Genomic DNA, 26406 nt, shown 5'->3' with positions numbered 1-26406 from the left:
TGTCTCTCCTAAAATTTTGAGTTCAGAGTAAATAAATGTACTTATTCCCTTCTTTCTCAAGATATAGACACTATGAGTTGATGAAAATAAAATTTATGATAATAAGAACCACAGTAATAATAGCTATTATTGATTAGATATCTACTATTTTTCAGTCTTTGCATCTACTGCTACTTACATATATTATCTCATTTAGTTCTCGCCAAATTTCATGACACAAGTTCTACTGGTATCTGATTTTATGGAACAGCAAAGTTTTGCTAAGTTAAGTAATTTCCCATCATTTACAAAGCTAATAGGAAATTCAAAATTTGAAACTAGGTTGAAATTCAGATATGTAACATTAATCTGGCTCTATTTTTGCAATATTTGCTATCAGGTGTAGTGAAAGGAGAAAGAAAAGAAAGAAAAGTAAGGTATGAGGAAAAATATGAGAATTTAGAAGAGCCAAAACTTCTTCAAAGAAGAAAAAATCTGCAGGATTTACACTATCAGACACTGAGTCTTCTTATAAAGTGGTGATAATTTTAACAGTGTTTTATTAGGAAAAAAAACACAATACAACAGAATTGAGTCAAGAAGCAGATCCACACCTTTTCTAGGGTCTAGGTATCTAGAAGGAAGGTATCCCTTAGTGGGAATTTAAAGTAAATTGGTAAGGGAGAATGATTATCTGTGAAGGTTTTCCACCATACGAAGTTCTTTTACAAGAGCCTATTGACCTTGCTAACAGTTTAAAGAAATGTGACATCAAATTAGATTAGCCTGGAGCTCTCTAAACTTCAAAACTTGAGGGTACAGTCCCGAAGACTACCCTCACTTCTGTCATTAACTGCAATTTCGGAGGTTTTCCAAAACCACCCTCAGCTTCAATAATTCACTAGAAGTACTTATAGAACTCACTGAAAGCTATTATGTTCATGGTTACAGTTTATTACAGGAAAAGGACACAGATTAAAATTAGACAAATAAAGAGATGCTTAGAAAAGAAACTGAGGTGTCCAAATCTGAAGAATTTGTTGTCCTTTCATGGAGTAAACATGCATTACTCTTATGGCATTAATGTGTGAAAATATGCATGAAGTCATATTGCCAACTAGGGAAACTCTCCCAAGCTTTGGTGTTCAGAGTTTTTATTGGGATTTCATTATACAGGTATGATGGCTGGATTGATTGCAAATGTGATTGAACTCAGTCTCCAGGTTTACTGGTGTCACATGACCCAAAGTCCCCAGTCTAAGTCATATTGTTGATCTTTATGACATGGCCAGTCCCTACCCTCAGATCTAGTGTGACCAATCCCCAATCTAGTAAACAAAGACTCTCTTATTAGCTATTGTGTATATTTCTTTCTAGAAGCCAGGAGCAAAGGACAGACCTCTCTCTGGGTAAAGTCAAATTTTTTAGCACACATCTGCTTATTTAGTTCCAAATATATTATTTACTACTGCTGTATGTAAGCTTTTTACCTCATGTCTTACATGGGCCTTGGGCTCAGTTATAAATTCAGGTCTCTTAATAATCAAATTTGAGTTCAGTTAAATCCATTTGAAATATGAAGCATGAAGAAAGACCAACAGCTAATCACCATATTGTATCCTTTTCTATAACAGGGTACGTTCATAGTCTTTCTAAGTATAAACAAATTCAAGCTCATTAAGCAATTCTTCTTTGCCTTCTATGGAATTTTGTCACTCTCTGTATCACTCACTATCTCATTATAAGGCATTTTGTGTAGGAAAAAGAAGCAAAAGCACAGAATTTTTAATATTGTTGGCACTGTGACATGGAATAGAGTACTGATTCTGTTATTTCTGGCTTTCTGACTTTACATAAGTTACAATATGTTCGGAGTCTAAGTTTCTTCTAGAAATAAGCATAGTACTTTCTACATGATATTATTATCAAATGGGATAAATAAAGTCACATATGCGTGAAATATTGAAGGTGTCCAGCAAATATTTTTCTCCCCAATATCTTCCCGTTTTTTTTATCTTACCTCTTCTTAGACTGCTGATATGTACTATTTTATTCCCCACCCCGATTCTCCAGGTCTTAACTCAATTTCTGTTAATTCAAATTCCAATCTTAAGTACACATTACACAAAGTTGCTGATTGGAAACCCTTACCAAGATTTCTTCCTCTGTCTTAAGGAGTCAAGTAACAACTATGCGTTCAGTTCTTGAAATCTATATAAATGGTTTAGCATAGAGCTTCAGTGCACCCTGAAAAATGTTAACGAAATGTCTGTGTGTGTTTGCTGGCGCAGCAGAGTTTTAATAAAGTCTCCAAGTGCCACAGTGTCTGAGACACTGAGGTTAAAATGAAGAGTAGTTCCCCTTTGTTATTGCACCAGATGAAGGGAAGCTCTAGGGAGATCTCAGTGAACCCTGTGCCCATTACTTGTTCAATTTCCAGTTCTTGTTATTTCAGATAATATTTATAACAGGTCTCATTTTATCTTTTTCTCTCCTTCCTTATTTCTTATCTTCCTGTCTTTCATTTTATGAGTTGCTTGGATTATTCCTTTGGGCTTTGTTGGGTATCCAGTATAACCAGCAACTCTTTACTTATATTGGCAAAATTCATATAACATAAAATTTACCATTTTATATATTTTGAAGTTTACAATCCAGTGGCACTTAGAGCATTTACAATTTTGGCAACTATCACCACTGTCTCGCTTCAGAATATTCATCCCTCCAAAAGTGAAGCCTGTACCCATTAAGCAGTCACTCCCCATTCTTTTCTTCTTCCAGCCCCTGAAAACCAGTAATCTACTTTCTATTTCTGTGCATTTTCTTTACCAATTTATTATGGATATTTCATGTAAATGAGATCATGCAATATGTAGGCGTTTGTGTCTGCTTTCTTTCACCTATCGTGATTTCAAATTGCATCTGTGTTGCAGCATTTATCAGTACGTCATTTCTTTTTATGGCTAAATAAAATTCCATTGTATGGATATATCACACGTTTATACATTCATCAAGTGATGGATATTGGGTTGTTTCCATCTTTTGGCTATTGTCAATAATACTGCTATGAACATTCTTTTTTTTTTTTTTTTTAACACCTGTTTTCAATTCCTTGTTTTTTTGGTTTTTTTTGTTTTTTTTTTTTGAGATGGAGTCTTGCTCTGTTGCCCAGGCTGGAGTGCAGTGGCATGATCTTTGCTCACTGAAAGCTCTGCCCCTCAGGTTCATGCCATTCTCCTGCTTCAGCCTCCTGAGTAGCTGGGACTACAGGCACCTGCCACCACACCCGGCTAATTTTTTTGTATTTTTACTAGAGACGGGGTTTCACCTTGTTCGCCAGAATGGTCTCGATCTCCTGACCTTGTGATCTGCCCGCCTTCGCCTCCCAAACTGCTGGGATTACAGGTGTGAGCTACTGCGCCCGGCCTCAGTTCTTTTGAGTACATTTTAAGAAGTAGAAATCTTGGGTCTTATGGTAATTCTACATTTAACTTTCCCTGAAAGTTCCAAACTATTCCATAGCGACCACATCAATTTACATTCTTGCCAGCAATGTATGAGTATTTCCATTTATCACATCCTCTCTAACACATGCCATTTTCCATGTTTAAAATTATTATAGGAATCATAGTAGATGTCCAATGATGTGTCATTGTCTTTTTGATTTTCATTTCCCCAGTGACTGATGATATTGAGCATCTTTGCCTGGGCACATTGGCCATTTGTATATCTTTAAATAAATGCCTATTGAAGTGGTTTGCCCATTTTAAAATTGTTTTTACAATTTTTTTGGTCAAGTTGTATGAGTCCTTCTTTATATATTCTGTATACTAAACTCTTAACAGATATGTGATTTTCAAATATTTTCTCCCATTCTATGGGTTGTCTTTTCAATCTCTTTACAGTGTTATTTAATTCACAAAAGTTTTTGATCTTAATGCTTCATTCACTAATTTATAACTCATTGCTCTGTTTTTGTTGCCCTATGTAAGAAATCAAATCTGAAGTCATGACTTACCCTATGTTTTATTCTAAGAGTTTCATTGTTTTAGTTATATTTAAGTTTTTGATTCATTTTAATTTTTGTATATACATAGTGTTATTTAAGGGTGCAACTTCACTTTTTTTTTTTTTTTTTGAGATGGAGTCTTGCTCTGTCATCAGGCTGGAGTGCAGTGGTGCGATCTCAGCTCACTGCAAGCTCCACCTCCTGTGTTCAAGCGATTCCCCTGCCTCAGCCTCCCAAGTAGCTGGGATTACAGGTACACACCACCACACCTGGCTAATATTTTGTATTTTAGTAGAGGTGAGGTTTCACTATGTTGGCCAAGATGGTCTCAATCTCCTGACCTCGTGATCCGCCCTCTACAGCATCCCAAAGTGCTGGGATTACAGGCATGAGCTACCGCACCTCAGCCAACTTCCCTCTTTTATCATGTGCATATCCAGTTGTCCTGGCACAATTGTTTTAAAGTTTTATTAAATTTTTAGTTGATAAATAATAATGGTATATATTATGGGGTGAATTGTGATGTTTTGATATATATGTATGTTGTAGAATTATCAAATCATGATAATTAGCATATCTGTCACCCAAATATTTATCATTTCTTTGTGGTGACAAAAGGCCTTTGACAAAATTCAACAACCCTTCATGCTAAAAACTCTCAATAAATTAGGTATTGGTGGGACGTATCTCAAAATAATAAGAGCTATCTATGACAAACCCACAGCCAATATCATACTGAATGGACAAAAACTGGAAGCATTCCCTTTGAAAACTGGCACAAGACAGGGATGCCCTCTCCCACTACTCCTATTCAACATAGTGTTGGAAGTTCTGGCCAGGGCAATGAGGCAGGAGAAGGAAATAAAGGGTATTCAATTAGGAAAAGAGGAAGTCAAATCGTCCCTGTTTGCAGATGACATGATTGTATATTTAGAAAACCCCATCATCTCAGCCCAAAATCTCCTTAAGCTGATAAGCAACTTCAGCAAAGTCTCAGGATACAAAATCAATGTGAAAAAATCACAAGCATTCTTATACACCAGTAACAGACAAACAGAGGACCAAATCATGAGTGAACTCCCATTCACAATTGCTTCAAAGAGAATAAAATACCTAGGAATCCAACATACAAGGGACGTGAAGGACCTCTTCAAGGAGAACTACAAACCACTGCTCAATGAAATAAAAGAGGATACAAACAAATGGAAGAACATTCCATGCTCATGGGTAGGAAGAATCAATATTGTGAAAATGGCCATACTGCCCAAGGTAATTTATAGATTCAATGCCATCCCCATCAAGCTACCAATGACTTTCTTCACAGAATTGGAAAAAACTACTTTAAAGTTCATATGGAACCAGAAAAGAGCCTGCATTACCAAGTCAATCCTAAGCCAAAAGAACAAAGCTGGAGGCATCACGCTACCTGACTTCAAACTATACTACAAGGCTACAGTAACCAAAACAGCATGGCACTGGTACCAAAACAGAGATATAGACCAATGAAACAGAACAGAGCCCTCAGAAATAATGCCACATATCTACAACTATCTGATCTTTGACAAACCTGACAGAAACAAGAAATGGGGAAAGGATTCCCTATTTAATCAATGGTGCTGGGAAAACTGGCTAGCCATATGTAGAAAGCTGAAACTGGATCCCTTCCTTACACCTTATACTAAAATTAATTCAAGATGGATTAAAGACTTAAATGTTAGACCTAAAACCATAAAAACCCTAGAAGAAAACCTAGGCAATATCATTCAGGACATAGGCATGGGCAACGACTTCATGTCTAAAACACCAAAAGCAATGGCAACAGAAGCCAAAATTGACAAATGGGATCTAATTAAACTAAAGAGCTTCTGCACAGCAAAAGAAGCCACCGTCAGAGTGAACAGGCAACCTACAGAATGGGAGAAAATTTTTGCCACCTACTCATCTGACAAAGGGTTAATATCCAGAATCTACAATGAACTCAAACAAATTTACAAGAAAAAAACAAATAACCCCATCAACAAGTGGGCAAAGGATATGAACAGACACTTCTCAAAAGAATTCATTTATGCAGCCAAAAGACACATGAAAAAATGCCCATCATCACTGTCCATCAGAGAAATGGAAATCAAAACCACAATGAGATACCATCTCACACCAGTGAGAATGGCAATCATTAAAAAGTCAGGAAACAACAGGTGCTGGAGAGGATGTGGAGAAACAGGAACACTTTTACACTGTTGGTGGGACTGTAAACTAGTTCAACCATTGTGGAAGTCAGTGTGGCGATTCCTCAGGGACCTAGAACTAGAAATACCATTTGACCCAGCCATCCCATTACTGGGTACATACCCAAAGGATTATAAATCATGCTGCTATAAAGACACATGCACACGTATGTTTATTGTGGCACTATTCACAATAGCAAAGACTTGGAACCAAGCCAAATGTCCAACAATGATAGACTGGATTAAGAAAATGTGGCACATATACACCATGGAATACTATGCAGCCATAAAAAATGATGAGTTCATGTCCTTTGTAGGGACATGGATGAAGCTGGAAACTATCATTCTCAGCAAACTATCGCAAGGACAGAAAACCAAACACAGCATGTTCTCACTCATAGGTGGGAATTGAACAATGAGGACACATGGACACAGGAAGGGGAACATCACACACCAGGGCCTGTTGTGGGGTGGGGGGAGGGGGAAGGGATAGCATTAGGAGATATACCTAATGTAAATGATGAGTTATTGGGTGCAGCATACAATCGTGGCACATGTATACATGTGTAACAAACCTGCACATTGTGCACATGTACCCTAAAACTTAAAGTATAATAATAACAAAATTAAAAAAAGAAAATCCTCTCTTTTAGCTATTTTGAAATATACAGTAAATTTCAACTCTTATTTCAGATACAGGGGGTACTTGTGCAGGTTTGTTACATGGGGCTGTTGCATGATGCTAAGGTTTGGGGTGTGAATTCCATCACTCAGGTGGTGAACATAGTACCTGATAGGCAGTTTTTCAGCCTACTTCCTCCCTCCACCCTCTAATAGTCCACACTGTCTTTTGTTCCCATATTTATGTCCATGTGTTGTTTAGCTTCCATTTATAAGTGAGACCATGCAACATTTGATTTTCGTTTCCTGTGTTAACTTGCTTAGAATTATGACCTTTGGCTCCATCTCTGTTGCTGCAAAGAATATGATTTCATTCTTTTTATAGCTGCATAGTATTCCATGGTGTATATATGTACCACTTTTTAAAATCCAATCTACCATTGATGGACACCTGGATTAATTCCATGTGTTTGCTCTTGTGAATACCACAGCGATGACAGTGAACACATGAGTGCATGTGTTTTTGGGCAGAATTAGTTATTTTCCTTTGAGTATATACTCAGTAATGAAATTCCTAGGTCAGATGATAGCTCTCTTTTAAGTTCTTTGAGAAATCTCCAGTTTGCTTTCTGCAGTTGCTGGGCTGATTTACATTCCCCACAACAGTGCATAAGGTTTCCCTTTTTTCTGCAGCCTCACCAGCACCTGTTTTTTTTTTGTTGTTTTTTGTGTTTTTTGGGACATTTTAATAATAGCCATTCTAACCTATATGAGATGGTATCTTGCTGTGGTTTTGATTTGCATTTCTCTGATGACTAGTAATGCTGAGCATTTTCAATATGTTTATTGGTTGCTTATATGACTTCTTTTGAGACATGTCTGTTCATGTCCTTTGCCCATTTTTTAATGGGATTGTTTTTCACTTGTTGATTTAAGTTCTCTGTGGATTCTGGATATTAGATATTTGTCAGATGCATAGTTTGTGAATATTTTCTCACATTCTGTAGGGGATTGTCTCTGTTGAGAGTTTCTTTTACTGTGCAGAATATTTTTTAGTTTATTTAGGTCCCTTTTGTCAATTTTTGTTTTTGTTGCAATTGCTTTTGGGGACTTACCCAAATATTTTTTGCCAAGGTCAGTGTCAAGAAGAGTACTTCTATGGTTGTCTTTTAGGATTTTTATAGTTTGAGGTCTTACATTTAAATCTTTGATCCGTTTTGAGTTGATTTTTGTATATGGTGAAAGGTACAGATCCATCTTCAATCTTCTGTATATGGATAAACAGTTACATCAACACCATTTATTTAATAGGGGGTCCTTACTTCATTGTTTGTTTTTGTCAGTGTCAAGATCATATCACTGTAGCCATGCAAATTTATTTCTGTGTTTTTTATTCTGTTCTATGAGTGTAAACTATTTTTAGAATAGTTTTTTCTAATTCTGTGAAGAACGATGTTCATAATTTGATAGAAATAGCATTGAATCTACAAATTTCTTTGGGTAGTATTGCCATTTTTATGATATTGCTTCTTCCAATTCATGAGCATGGATTATTTTTCCATTTATTTGTGTCATCTCTGATTTCTTTCAGCAGTGTTTCGTAGTTCTCTTGTAGAGATCTTTTGCCTCCTTGGTTAGCTGTATTCCTAGGTATTTCATTTTATTTGCAGCTACTGTAAGTGGGATTGTGCTCTTGATTTCATTCTCAGCTTAGATGTTGTTGGTGTATAGAAATGCTACTGATTTTTGTACACCGACCCAACCATCTGGTGTCTTTAAATGATCCATCTCACATGTAATGATATCCACAGGCTCAAAGTAAAGAAATGGAGAAAGATGTACCGTGAAATGGAAAATGAAAAAAAGCACCGATCACTATTCTTGTATCAGATAAAACAGACTTTAAACCAATAAAAATTAAGAAGGACAGCACAGGGCATGACATAATGATAAAGGGTACAATCTAACAGGAAGCCTTAACTAACCTAGATGTATACATTTTCAACATTGGGACATCTATATTCATAAAACAGCTTTTTCTTGGCCCACAGAAAGAGTAAAACAACCACACAATAATGGGATATTTCAACACCCCACGGACAGTCTTAGCCAGATCATTAAGGCAAAAATCTAACAACAAAGCCCTGCACTGAAACTATACCCTTGACCAATTGGACGTAATAGACATTTACAAAACACCCCACCCAACAACCGCAGAATATACATTCTTCTCATCGTCATATGGAATATATTCTAAGATTGGTCACATACTTAGTCATAAAGTAAGCCTCAATAAATTCAAAAACATTGAAATCATACCAAACATACTCTCATATCACAGTGCAGTAAAAATAGAAATCATTACTAAAAAGTGCTCTCAAAACCACACAAATGCATGGAAATTAAACAATTTACTCTTGGATAACTCCTAGGTGAACATCAAAATTAAGGCAGAAATGAAAAATTATTTTAAATTAATGAAATAGGGACACAATTTACCAAAATCTCTGGCATGCAGTCAAAGTAGTGTTAAGAAAGTTTATAGCCCCATATAACTTCATCAAGAAGGTAGAAAGATCTCAAGTTAACAAACTAACTTTGCACCTAAAGGAACTAGAAAAAAAAGAATACACCAACCCCAAAGCTAGCAGAAGAAAATAAAGTAAGAAAAGACCTTAATGAAATTTAGATGCAAAAATATATACACAATGTTAATGAAATCAATACTTGGTTCTTCAAAAAAAAAGTTAAGATTGATAGACCCCAGCTAGATTAACAAACAAAAAGAGAGGATCTAAATAGGCACAATCAGAAATGACAAAGGCCGTGTTACAACTGATCTCACAGGAATACAAGAGATCTTCAGACACTACTATGAACAATTCTGTTCACACAAATGAGAAAATCTGGAGGAAATGTATAAATTTTGGGAAGCACACAATCTCTTAAAATGAATCAGTAAGAGATTAAAATCCTGAATAGACAAATAGCATCTTCTGAAATTGAATCAGTAGTTAAGAAACTACCAATAAAAAAAAAAAGTCCTGGACCAGACGGATTTACAGCCAAATTCTACTAGACATCCATAGAATAACTGATACCAATTCTACTGAAACTATCCAAAAAAATCAAGGAGAAGGGTCTCCTCTCTAACTCATTCTATGAAGCCAGCATCAGCCTGATACCAAAACCTGGCAGAGACAACAACAACAACAAAAAACTTCAGGGCTATATTTCTTATGGACATAAATGCAAAAATCCTCAACAAAAGATTAGCAAACCAAATTCAGAGGCACTTTGAAAGGTTAATATACCATGATCAGGTAGGCTTTTTTTCCTGAGATACACGGTTGTTTCAACACAGGCAAATCAATAGACATGATTCACCATATAAACTGAATTAAAAGCAAAAACCATAAGATCATCTCAGTAGATACAGAAAAAGCTTTTGATAAAACTGCACATCCCCTCATGATAAGAAAAAAAAAACCTCAACAGACTAGGCAATGAAGGAACATACCTCAAAATAATGAGCCATCTATGACAAATCCACAGCCAACATCATACTGAATGGGCAAAAGCTCAAACTATTTCCCTTGAGAATCAGAACATGACAATGATGCCTACTCTCACCACTTCTATTAATCATGGCACTGGAAGTTCTAGCCAGAGCAATCAGGCAAAAGACAGAAATAAAAAGCATCCAAATAGAAAAGGAGGTCAAACTATCTCCTTGCTGACTATGTAATTTTATACCTAGAAAATCCTAAAGACTCTGTCAAAAGGCTCCTAGAACTAATAAACGACTTTAGTAAAACTTCAGGGTACAAAATCAAAGTACAACAATACATTATTATTAATTACAGTCATCATGCTGTGTTAAACTCAGCCAGACTATTTGTTTTCTCACTGAATGGTCATGAAATCATGGCCCAAAATCAATAGACCAGAGGCATATGGGTTTATTTCTCAACTCTCAATTTGATTCCAGTGAGTTTTATGACTATTCTTATGTCAGCACCATGCTTTTTTGAGTATAGTAGCTTTGCAGTAAGTGTTAAAATAAGAAAATGTGAGTCGCTTTTGTTTTTCATTTTTAAATTGTTTTGGCTATTCAAGGGCCTTTTCTCTTCTATATGTATTTTAGTTTTATCTCTCTCCATTCTGCAAAAGAAGACATTGAGATTTTAACAGGAATTTCACATGATATATAGATAACTTTTATGAAAATGACCACCTTAACAGTATTAAATCTCCCAATCCATGAACATAAATATTTTTCCATTTATTTAGACCTTCATTAATTTTCTTCACCAGTGTTCAGCAAAATACAACTGATTGAGTATTGCTCTTGTGTTGTGCAAAGTTGCTGCATTTATCAGTTCTAATAGTTTTTTGTGAATTCTTTATGATTTTCTACATGTAATATTATGTTTTCTGCAAATAAAGGTAGTTTACTGGTTCCTTTAAAATTTGAATAATTTTTCTTTCTTTTTCTTGGCTAATTGCTCTGGCAAGAACTTCCAGTACAATGTTAAATAGTAGTCATAAAAGCAAGCATCCTTGTCATGTTCATGATCTTAGGGGAAAAGCTTAATTATCCCTTTGGATATTCACCATTGAGTATGATGTCAGCCATGGGTTTTTCATAAATGCCCTTTATATGAGGAATTTTCTGGGTTTTGCTATTAAAATGTTTATATTCTACAACGTAACAAAAATCCCACTAGGTTTATGTCTATGTATATGTGTCTGTATGACATCTTGAATGTACCAGGCATTTTCTTGTAGTATAACTTGCATTCTGTATTTTAATATTATTTTACCAGAGATGACAGATTAGGGCCTTCTCAAGTCTTTTCTGGACATTTTCATAATCATGTACGCATGTGGTGTGTTTTAGCTTCTCAGGAACATTTCAGAGCTTTGAAAAATCCCCTATGATCAATACATTCCCCAATTTTTTCTTTTAAATTTTTCGGATAGCCTTTTGTTAGTTCCCACTGTTATTCCTGCTTCAGAAATCTGTGATGTTAAACAATTTCTGCTGATTGTATTTGACTCATAGCCCAACAAAAATCTTGTTCACAAAGACTAAGCTTTGAGTGGTGTCAAATAGATATGCACACTGTAGAAGAGATTTCCAGAGAGTTGCCATCAAATGTCCATTGGTGTATGAATTGATAAAGAAAAGTACAATGGAATAGATGATGAGATACTGATTTCATGAAAAATTCTATCAAGGGGGTTTTAAAATGAGAAAATAAAATATTTTATTAGGACTAGAAAGAGAAATTTGAAGAAGAGAGAGTCAGGGAACTAACTGAAGAAGATGTGATAGAAGAATAAAGACAAAATCCCAAGTATTTACCAAGAGTTTGGCAATTTAATTTTGAAGTGAGAAATTAAACATATTCTGTCAGTGTCAGTAAATGAATATAAAATTTGGGAAAAACAAGAGAACAATGATAAACTCTTGCCATATTGTTTCAGTATAAGGAGGAAGAGATTGAGAAGAGGAATTCTCCAGAGTCTATTAACTATACTGCATCAACGCCTCCAAGATACTATGGTACCCATCCCAGGGGAAGTGGGGCTACAAGAACAGTATAAATATCTCCTATTGGCATAATAAATGGTGCACCCCAAGAATATGCCAAGGGATGTTTTGTAGAGATTTTGAGACTAAGGTAAGTTAATATCATGGTTAGGCTGTGAAAAATACCAGGAGGGATGGAGAAAGAGCTCATGGCAAGCTAGTATGGAGAGATGCAGGAAAGGTGAAAGTATGACAAGATGAAGAGTGAATACACACTCATACTGATAAACACCTCAAACTGTATTTTTGCCTACACACACATATGACCATGCAAAGTCTCAGATGCAAAAGTAAAGTGTGAAAGCTGATGAGGAAGAAATTGTACCAATATATCCCATATCTCTTTAGCTATTATTTCTGACTCTGTATATATATATACACATGTGAACAGCAAAAGAGCAAGACTAGCTCTCTGTATTTTCTAGAACATACAAAATATAGCATAGGTGAAGATAGAATGATGGTTACCAGAAGCTGGGAATGGTAGTGGGGGTCTGGGGGGAGGTGGGATGGTTAATGGGTACAAAAAATAGAAAGAATGAATAAGACCTAGTATTTGATAGCATAACAGAGTGATGATAGTCAGTAATAATTATACATTTTAAAATAACTAAGAGTGCAATTGGATTGTTTGTAACTCAAAGGATAGATGCTTGAGGGGATGGATACCCCATTCTCCATGATGTGCTTATTTCACATTGCATGCTTGTATCAAAACATCTCATGTACCCCATAAATATATATATCTATGATATGTACCCACAAAAATTAAAAATAAAGACAAAATTTAAAAATATGTTTTTAAATTAATTTATAAATAAATGAATCAGGAAGAAGCATGGCCCTGAGGAATAGACTTTTATGAACATAGACTTAGAGCTAGAGTGATAAAACATCTGAGAAATGGAATAAGGTTACATGATAGCAGGCTGGTCATGAGACTGTGAGATTAGATAAAGATGAGAAAACCGGTGTACATTATCTCTTTTACTTATGCTCATCTGTTCCAGGATGTGGGAATATGGATAGGTAGGGTGTGGTGGAGGTTGGTGCAATAGGGTAGATTAAGAAGATGACACACTGAGGACGTGGCTGCTGGATAGCTGGATATAATTCCATGTAGGACCTTAGAGTTAGGGAGTCAAAACGGGCTGAGAACCGATTTTATTTTTAAATCCAGCAGAGATTGGAAGATATGTAAATATGTGTTGAAATAATGGTTAAGTAAACATTTATTGGATAATTAATTGATTGGTTGCTTTGATCAGTATTTATAAACTTGGAAATGATGTTGTCCTAGGGAGAAGGGAAGCATTAATTTCCAAGTCTTCTTTTAAAATCCACAGAGATACATGGGATAAGTTGCTATCCTTGGAATGTAGCCATATTGTTATTTTTTCAGTTCATGCTGTATGGAGCCCCTAAACATGACCAAGACATCAGACTTAATAAGAATCTCTGGATAAGACCATTGAAGAGGATGACTGATTTCATTTTTATATCCTAAGTGGCCACTGTGCTTCTTTTTTTCCCACTTTGCCCCTGCTTATTTATACAGAATAAAGTTTTCTTTCTTTTTTGTCAGAAGAATTTCTCTGTAAGTCAGCATAAGCCTAACTTCCTCTATACAATTTTTCTTGACTCACCTCTACATTTAAAACATCCTGTGCACATTTCTACCATAGCACTTGCAGTACAGTTCTTAAATTTCATGTTTGGAATTTTATCTTCTTTACTACGTGGTAATTTCCTTAAGGATATATGACCAGTTTTATTCATTTTTTGTATTTAAACTTCCTAATTACCACCGATACATAGAGAACCTCTTCAATATTTGATGGGATAAATTGTGAAAGGTATTTCGCTGCCTATTTTGTGTATTCTCAATTAGTGAAAAACAGGAAGTTTATACCCTTATCTCTGATAGTTTCACCCAAGTTTATACACGCACATTCTCTCTCTCTCTCTCTGAAATAATTTCCCAAATTATCAAATAATCTCTCATTTTTGCTATTCTTCATATGCTTCAAATAGGTACTACCAGCAACGCATTTTTGTTGTTACAGGATTAAGGTAGAACTTGCTGACATTCACACACTTTTATCTCTGCTGCGTACGTCTCAATTCTGACTTCCCCCAATGTTCAAGTATTCTTAAGTTGTAATCAATGCTTTTTGTGTAGTTGTCACGTCACATTTAACCAATTCCGCATTATCTGTAAAACTAGTTTTTCCCAAGTAAAAGTAAGTTGCACAGTAATGAACTTTTTGCTTCAAATTTTGAATTTACATATATGTAAATTCAGAATTTACTATATAGTAATATAGAATTTACTATATGCAAATTCTGAATTTACTATATGTAAATTCAGAATTTACTATATTGGAGACATCCATAAAGACAAAACAGCTGGGATAGAATTTGAGTAGCAGCTAAACTGTAGGTCATCCAAAGGGCTTCTACTTTCTTCCCATGAATATAAGACTGAGATATATTTGAAAATTTTCTAGCCCAGAATATTTAGTTTCCTTGCCACAGAAAAAGCTGCCCTATATATAAACAGTTTCTTTACTGAATGCGTGTATTTATGCACTCTCCAAATAATAGGATAATCTAGATTAAAATTATCTCTTCATCCATGTTCCATCATAGCTGCAAAATACTCTTTGTCAAGTATTTTCTTTTCCTTGTTTTTACCCATTTTCCAAATCCGATGGATAAGCTTCTTTTCTCAAACACAGGTGTGATGGAAACTAAATTATTTATTTCCTAAAATATGACATTAAAATTACCCACAGTTTTGCCTCCTTGTAATCAATGTCTATTTGTGGAGGTTTTAAATTGAGAACTATTATGTAGCAGATCTTTTTCCTGCATATGAGCAAGATAAATTGTTTCTTCTCTCAGAAGTATACAGTCTAGTAGTCACAAATTGTATACAGTATATACAGTCTAAATTGTATACAGAAGTATACAGTCTAGTAGTCACAAACTGTATACAGTATATACAGTCTAAATTGTATACAGAAGTATACAGTCTAGTAGTCCCAAATTGCATACAGTATAGTCTAAATTGTATATAGAAGTATACAGTCTAGTAGTCACAAATACCTGTAAAAATGCATAACAACACAGAAACAGGGTTTTACACACTACATTTTCGATTCCCAAATAGAGGAATAGTTGAGATTACAAATACCTTGATCATGAAGCAAAAATATGTGTAACATTTCTATAGACACTGACCCTGGAACTTTATTTTTCTCATTTAGTTCTGGCTAAATTCCAGATTTTGCATTTTTATTTGGCAGATGACATTCTTCTGCCATTTCTTTTTATATTAGTCTTTGATATTAGGTAAAGGGGCAGTAGAACAAGACTGGTTCTATTCCTGGTACCAATGTTGCTCAGGAGAGGCTAGGAGAAATTGTGGAGAGTATTTTACCTTACTCATGAATATATATAAAGAAAGATTAATATGTTATTGTGAATTTGACTAGAAATCTGAACAAAAGCAGAAGTGGAACAAGAATTACTAATAGGAATAGTATAATCGTCGCTGGTGTGCCCAGCAGCTTTATATGGCAGGAAGAATGTCTACGTCTAATCACACCCAGTTCCATCCTTCTTCATTCCTACTGCTGGGTATCCCAGGGCTAGAAGATGTGCACATTTGGATTGGAGTCCCTTTTTTCTTTGTGTATCTTGTTGCACTCCTGGGAAACACTGCTCTCTTGTTTGTGATCCAGAGTGAGCAGAGTCTCCATGAGCCTATGTACTACTTCCTGGCCATGTTGGATTCCATTGACCTGGGCTTGTCTACAGCCACCATCCCCAAAATGTTGGGCATCTTCTGGTTCAATACCAAGGAAATATCTTTTGGAGGCTGCCTTTCTCACATGTTCTTCATCCATTTCTTCACTGCTATGGAGAGCATTGTGTTGGTGGCGATGGCCTTTGACCGCTACATTGCCATTTGCAAACCTCTTCGGTACACCATGATCCTCACCAGCAAAATCATCAGCCTCATTGCAGGCATTGCTGTCCTGAGGAGCCTGTACATGGTTGTTCCACTGGTGTTTCTCCTTCTGAGGCTGCCCTTCTGTGGGCATCGTATCATCCCTCATACTTATTGTGAGCACATGGGCATTGCCCGTCTGGCCTGTGCCAGCATCAAAGTCAACATTAGGTTTGGCCTTGGCAACATATCTCTCTTGTTACTGGATGTTATCCTTATTATTCTCTCCTATGTCAGGATCCTGTATGCTGTCTTCTGCCTGCCCTCCTGGGAAGCTCGACTCAAAGCTCTCAACACCTGTGGTTCTCATATCGGTGTTATCTTAGCCTTTTTTACACCAGCATTTTTTTCATTCTTGACACATCGTTTTGGCCATAATATCCCACAGTATATACATATTATATTAGCCAACCTGTATGTGGTTGTCCCACCAGCCCTCAATCCTGTAATCTATGGAGTCAGGACAAAGCAGATTCGAGAGAGAGTGCTGAGGATTTTTCTCAAGACCAATCACTAACCAGTTGGAGGTTGGAGAGTCTGTCACTCTAACCTAATAGAAAGCAGAAAAACAGAAGGGAATGCTGCAGCCAATAACATTATTTATCTGTTAACTGAAGCTTTTGACTTTAATTATAATAATGAGAATTTTACCCTTATCGAACTCTCCTTTTCCAAGTTCTTTTATTTCCATTGCTGGATCCTCAAGGCAGTTTTATAAAGTATGTATTAGTTTTTCCACTCTTGTGATTAATATACTTATGTTCGGAAAAGTTGAGTGATTTACTCAAACTACATGTTTAATAGGAAGTAGTAATTTAAGCCAAATAGACTGCCTTATAGTTTTCTTTAGTATGTTTAAGAAATAACAGAATACGGAATAAAATTCTTACTTTAAAAAGATAATAAACAGAATAAGTGGCTTCTAGAATTCTTAAAATAATAATAATAGCTTACTCTAGTAATAATATTAACATACCATAGATGCAGTGTAGATATATGGGTATTGGCAGGTATACCACACATGAATATACTCATATCATGCCCACCATAATCTTATTCAATAGTTACTATAATTTCCCTCATGCACCTAGAGATGCAAGCATAGTCGTAAAATTAGATATTAAAGGAAAAAGGAAATAATGCAGGATGAGCATGACATATACATTCGTAAATATTTCATTCATTTGCTTGTTTAATTATTTAAATAATATTTACATAATATATTTATACATATATGAATATATGTGCGTGTGCATATGCATACTTCTACTATGTTTCATGTGTGGGTTTATGAGCTGTAGGAACATTCGAAGACACAGTGTATTGTCTTTAAGTACTTATATACTTTTAGAAAAAAGAAATAATAAGTTGTTTCTAAAGTAGTGTTGAGACATTTTTTTTTTTCTTCAGGAGATTTGGAAATTGTGTGGCTATTAGCAGTTTCATTCATAATGAAATTTATAATCCCTTAAAAAACTTGGAGGAAGATAATTGCAGGAAGAACACCTTGAATGTAAGTTCTTTATTGCTGCTCTGCCTGCCATTTATACAGTTAAGATATAGGATTAGGCAGTAGACCACAACAAGTGGCATGTGCAGACTATAAAGCAAAGACACTTAAATTGAGCTGTGATTCAATGATCTCCTATAGAAAGCAGCCCTTAGGTCAATCACTGGGTGACCAGATAGGAGCAGAATGTGCTCTGTGGAAATTAAGGGTTTAGGACCAGAGTCTACCATTTTCTTATGGGAGATTCCAGAGAATGATGACATGGAGGATCTCCCTCTCTTGGCTTCAAGCAAGGTTCTACTTGTTATATAAATCTTTCCTCCTCAGGGTCACAGCCCTGCAACTGGGCAGGTGTTTACTGGTAGAATGTAGGCTGGAAGGCTGTGGAAGTACTTGATGGTTTCTTTCTTGGAGAAGATTCTCTGGCCATGGCAAGACAGTTGAGTGTATTCTAAAGACATCTCAGTAGACAAGGTAGGGCCGGAAAAATTTAGGTAGGGCTCAGGACTGAGGGAGCAGGAGCAACTAGGGAGGAGAGAAGCAACACCAAGGAATATGGGTAGAGAGAAAGTGAGATATTCTGGATGAAATTTAAAAGGATTATAAGAGTGAAATGGTAGATACGTATTCTTTTACAATCACTTTCAGAGAAATCTCCCAGATAAACAAAATATATATTCATTTTTCTGTTGTTTCTGTGTCTTTCCTGGGTTTGCTTTGTCTTCCTGTGTCTGGATAAATAGTTTTAATCATTTAAAAATGTGTATGTGTTTGTGTTTATATGTTCATAGAAAGGAAATGATAGAAGGCAATTTAATTTACCAGTATGGATTGAATAATTGGAATTATCAGTTTGAATGTATTGATTGAACCAGCACTTTCTAAATAGTGATAGGCAAGACTTTTTCTAGATTTTATTCCAGGGGTGCAAGGATGGCTCAAGATATACAAATCAATAAATGTGATTCACCATATAAGGAGAATTAAAAACAAAAAACATGATCATCTCAATAGATGTAGAGAATATTACATAAAATTCAGCGTCCCTTCAAGATAAAAACTTTCAACAAAATAGGCATTGCAGGAACCTTTCTCAAAATAGTAAGATCCATATATAACAAACTCAGCCAATATCATATTGAATGGGTAAAAGTTGAAAACATTCTCCCTACGAACCAGAACAAGACAAGATGCCCACTTTTAGTCTTCCTTTCAACACACTACTGAAAGCACTATTCAGAGCAAACAGGCAAGAGAAAGAAATAAAAGGCATCAAAATTGGAAAAGAGGAAGTCAAATTCTCTGTTTGCTAATAATATAATGTTATGTTTAGAAAATTTTAATGACTCCTCCAAAATACTCTTAGATTTGATAAATAAATTCAGTAAGGTTTCAGGATAGAAAATGAATGTTCAAAAACCAGGAGCTCCTTGGGGAATCTTTCCACAGTGCCTGAAATAATTTACATTCTCACCAACAGTGTATAAGCATTCCGTTTTCTCTGAAGCCTCTCCAGGTTTTTGATTTTTTAATAATAGCCATTTTGACTGGTATGAGATGGTATCTCATTGTGGTTTTGATTTGTTTTCTCTGATGATTGGTGATGCTGAGCATTTTTCATATGTTTGTTTGTCTCTTTTATGCCTTCTTTTGCGAAGTGTCTGTTTATGTCCTCTGCCCATTTTTTAATGGGATTATTTGTTACTTATTGATTTGTTTAAATTTCCTGTGGAATCTGGATACTAGACTTTCATCAGATGCTTAGTTTTCAGAGATTTTCTCCCTTTCCTTAGGTTGTCTGTTTGCTCTGTTGATAGTTTCTTTTGCTGTGCAGAAATTTTTTATTTTAATTAGGTCCCACTTGTCAATTTTTATTTTTGTTGCAGTAGCTTTTTGGGACTTACCCAAAAATTCTTTGCCAAGGCCAATGTTGAGAAGAGTATTTTCTAGCTTTTTGTCTGGAACTTTTATGGTTTGAGGTCTTACCATGAATCTTTAATTCATCTTGAGTTAATTTTTACACACAGTGAAAGGTAAGGATCTAGTTTTATTCCTCTACTTATGGAAAGAAATACAAACTAGGTATCTGAGCACCATTTATTGAATAAGGAGTTCTTTCCCCACTCCTCATTTTGTTGGCCCTGTCAAAAATCAGGTGGTTGTACATGGCAGCTTTATTTCTGAGTTTTCTAGTTTGTTCCGTTGTCCTATGTGTCTGCTTTATACCAGTGCCATGCTGTTTTGATTACTGTAGCCTCATAGTATAGTTTGAAGTGGTGTGACACCTCCAGTTTTGTTCTTATTGCTTAAGATTGGTTTGTCTATTTGGGTTCATTTTTGATTCCATATGAATTTTAGAATAGTTTTCTAATTCTATGAGAAATGCCACTTGTATTTTGATAGGAATAATGTTGAATCTATAAATTGCTTTGGGCAGTAGGTCATTTTGATGATACTGATTTTTCCAATCCATTTTTCCAATCTAGCATGGGAGCATAGGATGTTTTTTCATTCATTTATTTTGCTTCTGATTTTCTTCCATGCTGTTTTGTAATTCCTATTGTAGACATCTTCCACCTCCTTGGTTAACTGTATTCCTAGGTATTTCATTTTGTTTGTGGCTATTGTAATTGGGATTGTGTTCTTGATTTGATTATCAGTCTGAACATTATTTTTATATAGAAATGCTACTGATTTTTGTACATGGATTTTATATCCTGGAACCCTGATAAAATGGGTTCTCAGTTCTAGCACCCTTTTGTCAGAACCTTTAGGGTTTTCTATGTATAGAATCATATCATCTGCAAAGAGAGATAGTTTTCTTCAAACAGAGCTACCATTTAACCTTGTGGTCCTACTACTGGATATATACCCAAAGGAATATAGCTCATTATACCAAAAATACACAAACACTCATATGTTCATCACTGTGCTGTTCACAATAGCAAAGACATAGAATCAACCTAGGTGCCCATCAATGGTGGAGTGGATAAAGAAAATGTGTTACATATAAACTACGGAATACTAAGCAACCATAAAAAGAATGAAATCATATGAATGAAATCAACATGGATGGAGCTGGAGGCCATTATCCTAAGCAAATTAATGTAGGAACAGAAAACCAAATACTGCATGTTCTCACATGTGAGAGCTGAACACTGAGCAGACATGCTCATGAACATGGGAACAATAGACACAGAGGACTACTAGAGGGAGGAGGGAAGGAGGGGGTCATCAGTTGAAAAACTACCTATTGAGTACTATGCTTATTACCTGGGTCCAATATACCCAGGTAACAATGTGCACTCTGTATCTAAAATAAAAGTTTTTTTTAAAATAAAAGGTAGCAAAGATTAGTAGCATTCCTATACACCAATAACATTCAAGCTGAGAACTAAATCACAAAGTCAGTTCCACTTACAATAGCTTAACAAACACTTAGGAGTATATTAAACCAAGGAGATGAAAGATCCTTACAAGAAAAACTACAAAGCACTGATGAAGTAAGTTACAGATGACACAAACAAATGGAAAAATAATCCTATGTTCATAGATTAGAAGAATTAATATTGTTAAAATGACTGCACTGCCCAAAGCAATCTACAGATTCAATGCAATTCCAATCAAAGTACCAACATCTTTTTTTCACAGAATTAGAAAAGAAAATCCTAATAATCATATGGAACCAAAAAAAGCTCATATAGACAAAGCAATCCTAAATGAAAAGAAGAAAGTTGCAGGCATCACATTACTTGGCTTCAAATTATACTACAAAGCTATAGTAACCAAAACAGCATGATACTGATATAAAAAAAGACATAGATTAGTGAAAAAGAACAGAGGACCCAGACATAAAGACACATACCTCCAGCCAAAAGATCTTTGACAAAGTTGACAAGAACATACCTTGAAGAAAGGACACTTTCTTTGTAAATGGTGCTGGGAAAACTGGATTGCCACATACAGAAGAATGCAATTGGATCACTATCGCTCACTGTATATAAAAATTTACTCAAGTTACATTACATACTTAAATTTAAGACCTGAAGTTATAAAAATTCTAGAAGAAAACCTAAGAAAACTTTTCTGGACATTGGCCTAAGCGAAGAATTCATAACTAAGACCTCAAAAGCAAATTCAGTAAAACCAAAAATAGATAAATGGGACTTAATTGCAGTTAAAAAGCTTCTGCAGAGCAAAAGAAATAATCAACAGAGCAAACAGACAACCCTAAGAAAGGGAGAAAATATTTGTGAACTATGCATCTGACAAGGGACTAATATCCAGGATATACATGGAACTCAAACAATCCAACAGCAACAATCCAAAAACCAAGTAACACCACTAAAAGGTGGGCAAAGAACATGACAGATATTTTTTAAAAGAAGACATACAAATAGCCAACAAGCATATAAAAAATGTTTAACATCAGAGAAATGCAAATTAAAACCACAATGAGATACCATGCCACACCAGTCAGAGTAGTTAGTATTTAAAAAGCCAAAAAATAACTGATGTTGGCAAGCATGCAGAGAAAAGATAACACTTGCACAATGTTGGTGGGAATGTAAATTAGCACAACCTCTATGGAAAACTGTATGGAGATTTCTCAAAAACTGAAAATAGAACTACTATTTGACTCAGCAATCCCAATACTGGGTATATACCCAAAGGAAAAGAATTTTTTACATTTAAAAGATATTTGCACTTGTATTTTTAACTCAGCACTGTGTACAACAGCACAGATATGGAATTGACCTAAGTGTCCATCATTGGATGATTGAATAAAGAAAAAGTGGTATGTATATGTAAACCATGGAATACTATGCAGCCACAAAAAGAATGATATCACATCTTTTGTAGCAACACAGATGAAACTAGAGGTCCTTATTTTAAGTGACTAACTCAGAAACAGCAAGTCAAATGCTGCATATTCTCATTTGTAAGTGGGACATAAATAATGTCTACACATGGCATAGAGTGTGGAATAATAGACATTGGAGACTTGAAAGGATAGGAGAGTGGAAGGGGGGTAAGGAATGAGAAATTACTTAATGGGTACAATGTACACTATTTGGGTGATAGTTACACTAAAAGCCCAGATTTCACCATGTAATATATCTATGTATCAAAACTGCATTTTTACTCCCTACATTTACACAAAAATGTATTCTAATTTCTTTTTCATTGCTTATTTTAAGTCATCAGTTATTTTCAATTGTGCATTTAACTTACAGATAAATAAGTTAGTGGGGTTGGATTTTATTGTTGATTTCAAATGTTATTTATATTTATAATTTGGTATGTGTAGCTGTCTCTTTTTGTGTGGCTTTAAGAAATGGTCATTTAACAATATTCTAGATGTGTTAAAAGGCAACATGAATTTTCCAATTAGTTTTTAAATGTACATTCTCTTTATTTTACTTACTTTTATGTACTTAGTTTATTTCTAGAAGTGTTGAGTTAAAATCTCTCTATATAAATTTTGATATATCAATTACATTTTTATTTCAATTACCTGTTGTTACAATTATTTTGAAGTTATATTTCAAGGTGGGTAATATTCTTGATTCTCATGTATCCTTCCCTAAGAATTCTTCGAATTCTGTTGTTTTGTAACAAGTGTGCTGGTGTAACACCTTCTTTACATTTTTCAATTTGCCCTGTATGTTTTACAAAGTAAATATATTTAACAGTGTTTGTAATTTAAAAACTATTCATAAAAATTTGTCATACATAGAACAGAGAACACACACATAGCCAGTCAATAATTGTAAATATTTTCTTACATGTTCACACATATGCAAAAACACAACTTATTAGAATATTTTAAGATAAATTACAGATGTCAAAACAATGCACCATAATACTAAGTATACTTATCCAAAAATATAAATTTTTGCAATATAACCATTAATCTCTGCTGTATGTGTCCCTGTATGTGCATATCTCTTTGTGTGTCTGGGTGAAATTGTGGAAGGAACCACATCACTTTTTCTATTCTGTTCTCTAGTCTATTTTACTTTATTCTATTCTACTATATATTATTTTATTATATATGAATTAAGCAAATTTTGTTGAGACCACTTCATATGCAGCACTCTGAACTTTGTATTGTCTCACATTAGGATGTACAGAATGCTCAGTTATTCCCAGAATGATGCTAGGTTGAATTAATGATACAGGAAGTAACAATGAGACTTCTCATTTGTAAAGTTAAATTTTACCTGCACCCGCTTCCTTATATGATTATCAGTGTCCTGTGAGTGGCCAAGTTTGTTTCATACTGTTAGACAAAATTTATCTAGAGATAAAATAGAGACAGGAAAGAGAGGATATAGTCTTATAAGGCCTAACTTCATGTGAAAGCATAGTAAGTACAGAAAACATTCAAAACACAAATATTCAGTTCAATAAATTTCCACAGGGTGATAAAATCTATGATATCACAGTCAAAATTTAGAAACAATATATTTTAATGTTTAATTTTATGTGTCAAGTTGACTGAGCTATAGCAGGCTCAGATATTAATAACTGGGTGTGTTGGTGAGGATATTTTGGATGACATTAACATTTGAAATGTAGACTGAGTAAAGCTGATTGCCTTACCTACTGTGGTTGGGCCTCATCCAATCCATTGCAGGCTTGAATAGAGTATGATGTTGAATATTAAAGAATGTTTTCAGCCAAACTGTCTTTGAGCTGCGCCATCAGTCTTCTGCTTTTAAGCTCAGACTTGGACTGGAACTTACACCACTGACTCTCCTTGCTCTCAGGCCAATGAACTCGAACTTGCACCATGCATCTACTGATTTATGTGTATTTTATTTGCAGTCTCTACCTGCCAAGTAAATAACCAGTATTTAAATTTTTCATCACTATCAAATAGTTTTACCTGGTTTTAATTTTATATAAATGGAAACATTACTGAATTGTCACATTTATATCTGGCCTTTAAAAATTTAAACACATTTTTGTATGTCTTCATTATGTGTAGCAGTGGCTTCCTTATTTTCACTGCTGTATGTTATTCTGTCATGTGAATGCACCACAGTTTCTTTCTCTGTTCCACCAACATTACAGTTGTTCCCACTTTGGGCCTTTGATAAACAGCCACTAAAGTGGCACCCACTGATTCTTACCTCCTGATATGGATGTCCTTGTGTCATCCCCTCCCCTTGGGTGTGGGTTTAATTAGGTATTTCTTTCTAGCAATGTGAATAGGGAGAGGTGATGAGATGCCACGTCTTGATTTAGATTTTCACAAGACTATGTCTTTTGAGTTCCTTCTTTTTTTTTTTTTAATTTTACTTTAAGTTCTGGGATACATGTGCAGAACGTGCAGGTTTGTTACATAGGTATACATGTGCCATGGTGGTTTGCTGCACCTATTAACCCATCATCTAGGTTTTAAGACTTGCGTGCATTAGGTGTTTGTCCTAATGTTCTCCCTCCCCGGAGGGGAGGCCTCCCTAAGACAGGCCCCAGTATGTGATGTTCCCTTCTCTGTGTCCATGTGTTCTCATTGTTCAACTCCCACTTATGAATGAGAACGTGCGGTCTTTGGTTTTCCCTGTGTTAGTTTCCTGAGAATGATGGTTTCCAGCTTCATCCATGTCCCTGCAAAGGACATGAACTCATTCTTTTTTATGGCTGCATAGTATTCTGTGGTATATATGTGCTACATTTTCTTTTCATCATCACTGGTCATTAGAGAAAAGTGAATTGAGTGTGTTTTTATTAGCTCTCTCAGGCTCTTACTCTGAGAAGAACTAACTGTTAGCTGCTTCCTGGAGATAACCATAAGACAAAAAACAAAACCTATATACCACAAGCCAACAACCAGATGGGTCTGAGGCCTTTCAGTGGCTGTGTGACTGACTTGGAAGTGCATGTCTACAGTGGAGCCATGAGACAACTGCAGCCCTTGTTGTTACATATCTCTTACTTTTTGATGTATTTATTATTGCGCTTTTTAAAAGGACTAAGACCACCAATACAACTAGAAATAAAAGTGGTAATAATTGATATGTCTATTTTATCTCTCATCCATGGGGAATATATTTTAAAATCTTTTCAAAGTATGCTATTTGCTGTGGCATCTTAGAAGCATAGGCACTGTGCAGATTTTATACTTATAGTTTGTTGGTAAAAGTGTTTTCCTAGGAATTTAAAAATTGATGTCAAGTAGCAAATTTGTTTAAATAAAATTATTCATAACATCAAGGTCACCGCATGTTCTCACTCATAGGTGGGAATTGAACAATGAGACCACATGGACACAGGAAGGGGAACATCACACACCGGGGCCTGTTGTGGGGTGGGGGGAAGGGGGAGGGATAGCATTAGGAGATATACCTAATGTTAAATGACGAGTTAATGGGTGCAGCACACCAACATGGCACATGTATACATATGTAACAAACCTGCACGTTTTGCACATGT

General features: G+C 35.3%; 1 protein-coding gene across 1 annotated transcript; it reads left to right on the top strand.

Moving 5' to 3' along the window:
• Positions 1 to 16014: 16014 nt before the first annotated feature.
• LOC100987460 (olfactory receptor 52E8) lies at positions 16015 to 16968 on the top strand. Its single transcript, XM_003819055.4, has one exon. It carries the CDS (start codon positions 16015 to 16017, stop codon positions 16966 to 16968), a length of 954 nt encoding a protein of 317 aa, XP_003819103.1.
• Positions 16969 to 26406: the final 9438 nt, after the last annotated feature.

The sequence above is a fragment of the Pan paniscus genome, chromosome 9, assembly GCF_029289425.2.
Source record: "Pan paniscus chromosome 9, NHGRI_mPanPan1-v2.0_pri, whole genome shotgun sequence".
NCBI classification, from domain to species: domain Eukaryota; kingdom Metazoa; phylum Chordata; class Mammalia; order Primates; family Hominidae; genus Pan; species Pan paniscus.
Note: the sequence above shows the minus strand (reverse complement) of the source record. Positions and strands in the feature narration are given on the sequence as shown.

Excerpts from the sequence above, each read along its gene's own strand:
- LOC100987460 (XM_003819055.4), top strand. The coding sequence starts at position 16,015 with ATGGCAGGAAGAATGTCTACGTCTAATCACACCCAGTTCCATCCTTCT.